Raw genomic sequence first — 11,849 nt, forward strand, 5'->3', positions numbered from 1 at the left:
ACCCCTGTCCCCTGCATTGGCAGTCAGATTTTTAACGAATATACCACCACCAGAGATAATTTACCCTATTGAGATAATTTACACACTGTAAAACTGACTTGTTTTAAGAGTACGATGATTAGTAAAAATATAGCCCAGCCATCAGTATAACCAGTCTTGGACCAATTTCATCACACTGGAAGATCCCTACTGCTTGGCTGCGGTGGATTCCCACCTATTCTTAGCCACAGCCAGTCTGCCTGATTAGTGTACTTTACACTAATTAGAAATGACCTTAGAGACCCCAAATAACCCTTAAGAGGAAGCCAGGACTGGACTCCCAACAAATGTGAAATTGGGCCATATATGTACATTTTGATCAGTGCACCAAATATATCCAGGCTGGGTCTGTGAGAAATTTCTCCATTCAGCCACTACACAAAGCACAGTTGGCTGCCCTACGTGGGGCTTATTATCGAAAATGAAGCAAAAGCAGTAAGCGGGCGCCTCTATACATCACACGCCTGTATCTGTGTAGGAGGTGACCACACACCCTATGCCGGGATGCGAAGAATCAAGCGTTCCCAGGACAGGGGACCAGTCGGTGTCGTTCGCATCTGCGCAGCCTGGCGAGTGCCTACAAACGCCTAACTGTAACCCCCTGCTCGAGACCTGTCGGTTCTGCTGTTGAGGTACCGCCGTCTCGGACCTGAGCGTCCAACCGTGACACTCAGATAGCCGGTAGTAACGCCTCACCCCGCCCTCGCTCTAGCGCACAAGAGTGCACACGGAGCACGAAAACAGGCCTTGCGCCAGCGCCTCCAGGGAGGCGGCTCTTTCCGTTGGCCACGCCCCCCAGTTTACAGGTCGAGTCTCCTTGGTCCGGGAAGGGCTTAGTCCCGCCCCTTCGAGCGGACGCCAGCAGCCACGTACCACGTTTCTACGTGTCTCGAGCCTGAAAGCGGAAGTTACGCCAAAGACTCGCGAGGGAAGCGGCGGGCCTGAAAGGATACTGGCCTCTGGAGGAAAGTGGGCGGGCAGACGGCATTGGAAAGCGCCCGAAGTGGTCGTGCAGAGGAGGGGTGGGAGAGAGGCTGGCCAGACAGATCATTAGGCTGTTGCTGGTCGCCTCGGTAAGGCGCGCTTTCCCTCCTCTCCGAGAGGCTGGCCCAGTCCTCCTCCTCGACCAGAATGGACTTTAGGGAAATTCTCCTGATAGCTTCCAAAGCGCAGGGTGTCAACAACGTGCCGGTAAGTATCAGCCGGGGCGCGACTATAGGAGATCCTGGTCTTCAAGTTCCGAGTGTGTGGTCCTTGGAACTTCCAGGAATCAGCACACCGGCTCCAGGATAAGAAAGATCTGGACGCCGTATTTTTTCTTTTTTTACTTTTGGACATGTACTTCTGGGTACAGGGGGGTGAAGTTACTGGGGGCTTGAGATAAGCAAGCGAGTGCGTGCTGACGAGCGGATTTGGTTTGTTTCGGCTTAGTTACCCCTACAACTTGAACTTTGCGTTTAGGGTGTTTTAGAGTTGCGTGAAAGCTGGAGAGTAGAGCCGTGCCTGGCACGTAGTGGAATCTAATGCTCGTAGTTTCTAGCTTCGGCATAAACTTCAACCCAGAGGTTGGGGAGTTCAGGAGTATTAGGGACTTGGCCTGATAGTTTTTGAGCTGATTTTCCGCTAATCTTTGAGTCAAACGTTGTGTAGTTTCCCGAACAAGTTTTTTAACTTGTGTCCCCCACCCACTCAGCCAACCAGGTGATTGAATTATCACCTCCCTAGGAAGGGAGTGTGAGTGGATTCCACGAAATTTTGGCCAACAGAATGAGAGAAATAGTTTCAGTTTCCGTTTACCTGTGGTCTTCCAGATTAGTTGTTGTTTGAAATCTAGGTCCCATTTACCTTGTGAGGTTCGCTAATTCGCTGAGCGGTGTAAGACTTCAGTATCTAAATGCGGTAGTGGTGGTGAGGGCCTGGTTTGCGAGGGTGTAGCTGTTTTGCATAAACTAATCATTTCAGGATCCTCAGATGGTACCACAGCCCCAGCTGTAAACCGATAAATTGCATTGTGATACCTGCGGTTTGAGCGACGAGGTGTGGAGCTCAAACGGCGCTCTTTTTAAGTCAGTTCAACTAGATCTTACTGAGCTCTCATCATGTGTTCTGCATTTCTTAGATTTTTGTATACTTGCAATATTTTTTTTCCTCTCCTGTGCTCATTCTTTTACTCTTTTGAAGATATTGATGTAAAAATAACTGGTAAATAAAACCGATATTGGTCAGTTTATTGTATGTATTCGCATCCCATCTCAAATACTCTGAATGATCTTGAAGTTATGAAACCTTGAAAGACAGAATTATTTTCAGCCTCTGTAAATTTCCTAGGCAAGTCAATATTGGATCTAGTAGCATTTATCTTTGCATAATTGGGTCCATATTTCTTTCTACGTCCTCCTCAATTTCAGTGGAGGTCAAAGAAAGATAATACTTGCCCTGAAGCCCAGGACTGTGGAAGAATCAGAACCAAGTTAGTTGTTTCTTCTAAAAACCAAAGATCGCTGACAGAGAAGTACATATTTCTAGAGTGGGAGATTTCAAATTATGTCTGTATTTCAGAATATATACATTACTGATCTATGATTGGAATAACAAAGATTGGAAGCAGAAAGGAAAATGGGTGAATTGGTGAGGTCATTTAAAATTTAATAGATGAATATAGGCATATACTTCATGAAAGTATGTTTTTCCCTCCCACTCGCCCCAAAAGCTAGTGAGCCTGGAGGTTTCATTTAGTTATCAGCACTATAATCCTTATCTTTTTACTTCAGATAACAGTAAAACACAAAAGAAATTATTGAGGAATAGAGCAAGATTGTGTTAAATTTCATCCATGATCTTAAGTCATCTGATTGTTTTAAGTTATATTGTTTATCAGCTCCAAGTGAAGCCTTTTAGCTCACGCTATGAGTTCTGAAATCTAACATACTGCACAGTGTGAGAGTACTACAAAGCAAGTATCCTTATAAACCAACATCCAAGTCAAACAGCATTACAATACACACACACCACACACACGCACACACACCCTGCTTCACAAATACTGAGTTATCCATCCTTCTCTAGGGCTTGGTTTGTATTTCTCTTTTAGCCATCTTTGTCCCCACCTTCCATTTGGATCGTATCATAGTTGACTGAATTTCAGTCATCAAGTTCCTTTTTCACATCTTTGTTACAGAAAGGAAATATACTGGCGTTGATTAGACTAAAATCCAAGGGAGGCTAAAATCTGAAACACCTGTACAGCCACTTTGAACTCTTTATTTAAAGAAATGTGTACTATATCTGACTTGAAAAGCAATGAACAGTTCCCATTTGGGACAGCTTTCGTTCATATTGTTTCTTTTTAAGAGAAATAGTTATCTGTAAAAGATTTTGGTTAAAACCAAAGGAGGATTGCATCATGCCTAGAAATACCAGGCGTGCTGTCTTTTCCCAGTGGAAAACTGAATACAAAAAAACCCCACAGCTGATCAAGGTGATGTAACCAGTCACTGTTATTAGCTTTGTTTATATATAAAGGAGAAAAGATATTTTGGGTAACTTTACCCTTAATATTTTTCTCACTGAGTTCCTCTAGCAAAAGCAGGTTTCAAGTAACTATAATTGATGTCTTGTGGTGCACAAAGCAAGATACATGGTTTTTCTCCCAGTCAGACTGAAAACTGTCCCAGGAAAGATACTGTAACTGTGGTGTGACCCTCAAATCAGAAAGTAAAGAGGAAGCCTTCATATGGTATTAGAGATATAAGGATTTGGGGGTCTGTGGACCCTTGAGGTGAACAGTAAAATGAGTCAGTTTTCCATATACATATAGCCACTCTTTTTTAGATTCTTTTCCCATATAGGTCATTACAGAGTACTGAGTAGAGTTGCCTCTGCTATATATGCATGCTCAGTCACTCAGCCGTGCTGGACTTTTTTCGACCCCATGAGCCTTCCAGGCTCCTCTTTTCATGAGGTTCTCCAAAGATACTAGAGTGGGTTGCTATTCCCTTCTCCAGGGGATTTTCCTGACCTTTAGATTGAACCTGGGTATCCTGCATTGCAGGTGGATTCTATACCGTCTGAGCCACCAGGAAAGCCTGTGCAATACAGTAGGTCTTTATTATCGATTTTATGTATAGTAGTGTATATATTTCAGCCCCAATCATCCAGTTTATCCCTCTTCCCCATTCCGTCTGGTAACCATCAGTTTGTTTTTTACATTTGTGACTATTTCTGTTTTGTAAATAAGTTCATTTGTACCATTTTTTTAGGTTCCACATTTATCATGTATTTGTCTTTCTCTGTCTTGACTTCACTCAGTATGATAATCTCTAGGTCCATCCATGTTACTGCAAATGGCATTATTGCATTCTTTTTATGGCTAAGTAATACTCCGTTGTATCCAATCCTCCTCTATCCACTTCTCTGTCGGTGGATACTTAGGTTGCTTCCATATATCTTGGCTGTTGTAAATAGTGCTGCAGTGAACATTGGGTGCGTGTATCTTTTTTTTGCATGTTATCTTTTGAATAATGGTTTTCTCTGGATATATGCCCAGGAGTGGGATTGCTGGATCATATGGTAGGTAGTTCTATATTTAGTTTTTTTAAGGAACCTCCATACTGTTCTCCATAATGATTGTACCAATTTACTTTCTAATCAGCAGTGTAACAGGGTTCCCCTTTCTCCATACCCCCTCCAGTATTTATTGTTTATAGATTTTTTGATTATGGCCATTCTGACTGTATGAGGTGATATGTGATTGTAGTTTTGATTTGCATTTCTCTAATAATTAGTGCTGTTGAGTATCTTTTCATGTGCTTTTTGTCCATCTGTAATATTGCCCCACGGAGATTCTGTTCTCTTTCCCATCACTACCTAGGCAATCTCTTTATGAATAGTAAGGATAATAACAACAGCAATTAGCATTTATAATGCTTACTTTGTGCCAGGCACTGTTCTAAGCACTTTCTATATATTAATTAGTTTAATCATCATAGTAACCATATAAGGAAGGTTGTTTTACAGATAAGGAAACTGAGGTTCAGGGAGACGAAGAAACATTTCCAAAGTCACACAGCTAATAAGTGGCAGGGCTAGTAATGGCCGAGCAGAGAATCTAGTCCAGGCAAAGTGGCTGCAGAGTTCTTTCTTAATCATGACCCTGTGTTGAAAGAGGAGAGTCTATTGGAAATGGGGTGATGAGGAAGGTTGTCATCTATAAAGCCTGAATCCATCTAGTTCCCTACCCCCAACTCCAACCCAATAGAGCCTTAGGCAGCAACCCCGTTGTTTTTTTGATGACACTTCTCACTGTACAGTAAAGTCTGATGGGAGAGAAATTTAAAGGCTAAACTAACAGCATTTGAAAACTGGTGAATAGAGATTTACAGGCTGTTTGGGAGAGTGCCAGCATGGTTAACGGAAATAGAGTCTGAGACTGGGGGAAGGTTCTGTGATGGACTTGTTTGGAGTAATGGCATTGGCTAGGAAGCAGGTGGAAGTTAAGGAGGGGCATGTAAGAATGAAGTTAGAGCTAGAGATGAAAGTGTTGGGATTAAGTTAGAAGTGAGGCACATTGTAATAGGAAAACTTTTGCCCCAGAGTCAGGAGATCTAGATTCTAATTCAGTCTTTGCTACAAATGGTATGAGTGATAGCCAGTAAATATACAGTTATCCTTTTTGGGCCATTTCTAACATGAGGTTGAACTAGAGACTCTGAGGTATCCATCTGAAACTATACTTTGTAATCAGGTATAGTTTTATAAACAGTAATAGTAAAATTTATATTTGACCTCTTAGCAGTCTTGAATAGCATGCTTTTTGGTGGTTTTATTTTCACTCTCTTAGCCACCCAGCTAAGCAAGCCTAATGCATATCAGTGGTTTTCCAGGCTGCATTCATTCCTTGACTACGATGTATTGAGAGGATTGTAGAAGTTGTATAGTCATTAAAGTTAAGGATATATCCTTTGAATATTTCTAACTCTGATTTCTAACCAATGATAAATCTCTATATAAAAGCATCAGAATATTTGTTTTTTACAGTTACAACAATATATTATCTCTCGAGTAAAGAAGAACTTTCAAGAAGGAATTGCTGTTGATTCCTATATATTAATAACATATTTGGTGAACATGTATTTCCACACTGAAAACTCCTGATTTTCTTAATCTGACTGTGACAGTATGGTTTCAGTGCAAGGAACACGTATGTTTAAAGTGACTTAATGTTTTCTAGGTCTCTTGGCTTCAGAATCACAAATCTTGGCAGAATCTCTGATACTGCATTTAGATGGCATAAGCTTCACTGTTGTGGATCATTCACTGGGGCCCAGCGGAATGACTGAGTTGGCCTGCAGTGTAATAAAATGGATACTCTTAGGATAAAAGAAACTCTTGTCCAGCTGCTTTTCATGAAGCTCAGACAATGAAACAGCCTGGTGCCTTGAATCAGATTCAGAATTGATGGGTACATCTTGATGTGTTGCCGCTAGAGCTAAATGTGACCATCTGATGTGGGAGAAAGTGCCAAATAGTTCTCCTGCCTTATTAAATGGCATACAGTGTAATCCCAGCCTGAAGCTTTCTTTTAAATACGTGGTTCTCTGCTGGGCGCCCCATGATGGGGAAGGAAACTGTCTAATAAAATGTTCTATTATAGGAAATCTTCTAATACCAGGGTCTGACTGCAACCCCTTTTTCAAAAGTCTAGCCAGCTCAATGTTAAGAAGGTCTATAGTGATAGACTCAAGAGAAAGGAAAGCATTCGTTCACAGAAAACTTTGTATACATATGTTCACAGAGCCTTATTCATAATAGCCAAAAAGCAGAAACAATCTACATATCCATTAACTGATGATTAGATAAATGTGGTATAATCCATATAATGAAATATTCATCCAGAAAAGGTGTGAAGTACTGACATATGTTACAGCGTGAACTTTTAAAACATTAAGTGAAAGTGGTAAGATATTAATACAAAGGACCCCTGCAGCAGTTAGGGGTCTCCAGAAAGACAGAACCAGTAGGATCTGTTTTAGGAAATTGGCTTACATAATTGTGGGGACTGGCAAGTCTGAAATTTGTAGGACAGGCTGGAAACTCAGGCTGGAGTTAATACTGTAGTCCGTCAGGAATGGGATGTGAGTAAGGTTTGCCATCTATAAAACCTGAATCCGTCTGTCTACTTCAGCCTACTAAAGCCTTGGGCAGGAACTTATATTTTGTGATGACACTTCTCAGTGTCCAGTAAAGTCTGATGGGATAGAGTTTCTCACAGAAATTCTGGAGCAGATGGAGAAAAAAAAAGTTTTTTGAATTGGAAAATCTTAGATACTTTGAATAATCACTTATCTATATAGTATCTATGGCTTCTAGAGTTTATTTTATGATGCATTATCAATCACTATGTGTATACACTGGGTGCATGATTTCATTTATATGAAGTGTCCAGAATTGGCAAACCCACAGAAGCAGAAAGAACATTAGTGGCTGCCAAGGCCATAGTGAGGGGAATGGGGAATGGCTGCTGAAGGGTAAGGGATTTCTTTTTGGGAAGGTGAAAATGCTCTGGAAATAGATAGTGGTGATGGTTGTACAACTCTGGGAATATACTAGTACACACTAAATGGGTGGATTTTATGGTTTGTGAATTGTATCCCATTAAAAATGTTTTAAAAAGATCACTGTCTCTGGAGGCCTAGCCCCCCTTTTTTTTCCTGCCCCAAATTTCTACATTTTGATCTAAATTTTGCCTAAGAGAATATTTTAATATTCTCCTGGTATCTGCCTTTGAGTGCATCAAGCTACAGAGGATGTAAGAAGCTATTAATTATGACTCAGCTCAAGTCAGTAAATAAGATCAAGCCTCATCAAGCAGGACCTTGTCCTACGTAAATTGTTTCCCAGCAGACCCACGAAATAAGACACTTTATAGATTTATTGAATTCCTTCTCCATCATAGGGACAGGACAAGGACAGCAAAATTGTTGAGTTAAATGTGAGGCCAGCTTAGTAAGTATCCTTAAGGATTGGAGGTCTTTTTTTAAACAAAGCTGAATTTGAAATTGGCATGTGAATTGATGAAAATAGGTGTATACTTGGAAAGAAGCTCAGTGTAGCTTTGGTGTTCTCTGCTGAGTGACTCCGAGTTCCTGACCCCCCCTCGCTGCTCTCTTGTGCTCCACCTTTCCTGTGTTCATGCTCCTCCGCTGGTGTTTCCCAGAGTGCAGTACATATGGCTCTTGTGTCACCATGGTTTTAGGGGACTCATAAATACTTTTTATTCTCATAGATGCATATTTTTAAAATGATATTTTGATAGAATTTGGGAAGATATAACTAGCCTTTCAAGCCTGTCGTTTCATGAGTATTATTGCTTGAGGTAAAGGTGCAATAATAAGTCTTGGTGTTCAATCTACATATTTTCTTAAAATTAGTAAATAATAATACAGTTGGCATACTAAAAGGGCAAAAATCATGACAGTGATATGGGAGTGACTGAAGCTTACTAAACACGGTATTATACTATATCCCATTGACACTATTTTTCTCTTTTGGTGTCTGTATTTAGTCAAGAATACTTAACCCACTACCTACCTATTTAAGTGCCAGGTTAGGAAGAAAGATACAGACCTTGAAATCAAATTAGAAAGTACTCACTTGCTCACTTGAAATACCTAGGTAACAAACTAATCCTATTTTAAATAATTAACATTAAGATTGGTATTTTGGGGCAGGGGGAGCCCTGTATTAAGCTTCGATTTGGCAGGTGAATCTGGGCTATATAGTTGGCAGGGAGAGAAATACTTGGAGCTTTGGCAGCACAAATGCACCCTTCTTCTCATATATCTACCTGATGTGAGTGTGCGCCTCTGCTTATGAGTTTATGTGTCTTATGCAACTTGAATCATCTTCACAGTAGCCCTTCTGTTAAGAAAATGTGTGTTTCCTATGAATAAGACCTATGTTTGAGGTTCTTGTAACCACGGCAGATTTTATGTCTATATAATTAGGTAAGCAGTATTCTCTTTCTCCTATCTTCCTTTCCCTCTCCTTTGCTCCCTTAAACATTGGGCCAATCCACTATGGAAAGGGCCTGCAACTAAATTTACAAAGAGAGGGACTTGCTAAAGAATTTCACTGTGGCAGCCAAGGTGACTGAGAAAGGAATCTGGATGCTCTCTTGGGATTTCTCTGTGAGGGACGTGTCAGGTCTCAAGCATTGCCATCACTCAGGATTTTCAGGTCAGATTAGGGCCTGCTTTCTTGGCCAGCTGCTTCATGGGTAGACTAACTTAGCTGGAACTTCCAGCCTGTTTCAAGATGCCTTCTGTTTGGCAGCTGTATAGTAAGCAGGAGTCCTTTGGCTTTCCTCCAGAATTTCATACACATTTTGGGAGTCACTTTTTTGGTTCCTTAGTAGCTCAATTTGTTCTCATAGGTTAACGTTTCTTTTTAAACTAGCACAGCAACAAGGTTGAGTGGATAAGAACGTCATCTGCCCAAGATGAAAGAAGGGCATTAAAAAATTCTTATTTCCTAGCCCGTAAGTTTAATGTGAGATGGTCCTAGAGAGTAATCATCCTGGTCTGAGTTATTAGCTCTGTTTAATTATACTTCTCTAATGATTATTCTAGTTTTAGTCATTTCCCAGTGCAATTGCATAAAAATCAAAGACCAGAGAAATACCATCTGTTCCAGGATGTTAGTACCTTGGGTGATCTGGAAACTTGTCTGAAATGATTTGTGTGGAGAATTAATATTTAATGAATATAGAGCTACACTTAAAGGTTACAGAGACTGGGACCCTTCTTGCTGCTTCGATTTCTTTGAAATGCCTTTTAGCTATGGTTTGCCACCTCCTTTGCCTGAGATCACAGTAGGATCTCGGTATTTAATGTTGTAGGCAAGATAACCAGTGTAGCAGCTGAAAACCACCTGGAGTGGGTACGCAGGAGGATAACAGTTGTGATAGTTTTTTCTACTATGGACTTGGAAACTTCTGAAGAAGGATACTCTTTTAAATCAGAATTCTAGAACAGTCTTTTTTAGTGGTGATTTTTTTCAATTCCCCCAGTCCAGGTACCTTTTTGGGAAAATAGCTTGAAAATGGTGTTTCTGTGAGTTGTTCATTTATGTATTGTTGAAGATGTTTAAAGAAACTCTACACCTGGAAACAGGCATATGTAATCATTTTTAGCCTGAAATTTTATAGCTGAGCTTTCATGAGGGTTATGTGGTCTCTTAATTATTCAGAATAGGTTTTTTTAGTCAACATTTAGACCTTTCTATTGTTTCAAAGTTAATTTTGTGTAACTCTTACTCGTTTTATTTTTAGAAAAGATACAGTTTGGCAGTGGGACCTCCCAAAAAAGACCCAAAAGTTAAGGGTGTCCAGTCAGCAGCTGTCCAGGCTTTTCTCAGAAGGAAAGAAGAGGAGCTCAGACGAAAAGGTATGGATCTATAGCCTTATTCTCAGTTCTAAAGTCTTCTGTCTTCACAGCTGGCTTGTAACTAACCAAGGGATGCTTGTAATATCCTAAGCGGCTATTGGATTTGTTGTGTATGTGTCTGAGTCAGCTGTATTTGTAGCATTATGTATGTTCTTATGTTGGTCATTTGTATAGATGTTTTCTTTTATTTCCTCTTCAAAATTAAAAGCTTTTTGGGAATAGTGACCATATCTTCTAGTTGATCATATTAGCAACTCCAGTAAGAATTCCATTCTTTTCCCTTGGTTCTTTTTTTTCCTTTGTACTTTTAATTGATGTGTAGTTGATTTACAATGTTGTATCACTCTCTGCTGTGCAGCAAAGTGGCTCAGTTATACACATATAGACATTTAAAAAATACTCTTTTCCACTGTTGTTGTTTGTTTGTTTATTTTTGTGGGCTTTTTCCTTTCTTTTTTTTTTTTTTTTTGCCTGTACTGTACAGCCTGTGTAATCTTAGTTTCCCAACCAGGAATTAAATCTGGGACCACAGCAGTGAAAGTGCTGAGTCCTAACCACCAGACCACAGGAAACTCCCTCTTAACCTTAGTTTTGAATCTGTTTCTACCTACTTTGTATTTTAATTTTTTTAAATATACCGAGTACTATCTAAAAGGTTAAAAATAGGGATAGTTTTTGAAAACCAGTAAACTCAAGCAGTAGTTGTACTTTATGCAAATGACAAGGAAACTGATTAAGTTTGAGTATCCATTGATTCATAATTAATGACTATTAAGTGGGTACTAATATTCTCTTAACTTGGTATATTTATTTAGTATGAACTATTTTCTATATTTAAGCTAAAAGCCAAGACTCTCTCTTGCTTAGTCATATAGAAAAACCCATATGTGATCCACTCATTGTGTAAAGATGACTCATTGATAATTGTTTGAATGACTTCCTCATTTGATTCTTAGAAGTTTTCAAATTTCTTCAAACCGTAGCTTGAATGTTGCTTGGTTTCGGCCACCTACTGATTTCAGATAAATGTACAGTTTTATCAAGACCTTGAAATAATGTGTTGTTTTGTCTTTTTCAGCCTTAGAAGAGAAGAGGAGAAAGGAAGAACTAGTGAAAAAGCGAATTGAGCTAAAACATGACAAGAAAGCAAGAGCTATGGCCAAGAGGACAAAGGATAATTTCCACGGTTACAATGGGATTCCTGTTGAGGAAAAGTCAAGGAAGAGGCAGGCAATGCAAAGTCACACTAGCCAGGGAACAGACCAAGAGTACGAGATGGAAGAAGAGGATGAATTCTTAGAATACAATCAAGCAGAGTCAGAGCAGGAGTACGAGGAAGAACAAGAACCTCCCAAAGTTGAAAGC

The 11,849-nt window shown here is 40.0% G+C and overlaps 1 protein-coding gene across 1 annotated transcript in view; it reads left to right on the top strand.

Moving 5' to 3' along the window:
• Positions 1-967: 967 nt before the first annotated feature.
• The window catches only part of SPTY2D1 (SPT2, Suppressor of Ty, domain containing 1 (S. cerevisiae)), an 18,978-nt gene continuing 8,096 nt past the window's right edge, over positions 968-11,849 (top strand). The window contains exons 1-3 of the mRNA XM_010858435.1: positions 968-1,230; positions 10,370-10,484; positions 11,563-11,849. Of these exons, the coding sequence (XP_010856737.1) occupies positions 1,171-1,230; positions 10,370-10,484; positions 11,563-11,849 (462 nt within the window). The 5' untranslated portion in view covers positions 968-1,170. The remainder of the gene's footprint in view (positions 1,231-10,369; positions 10,485-11,562) is intronic.

Source organism: Bison bison, unplaced genomic scaffold (assembly GCF_000754665.1).
Source record: "Bison bison bison isolate TAMUID 2011002044 unplaced genomic scaffold, Bison_UMD1.0 scf7180017864388, whole genome shotgun sequence".
Taxonomy (NCBI): domain Eukaryota; kingdom Metazoa; phylum Chordata; class Mammalia; order Artiodactyla; family Bovidae; genus Bison; species Bison bison.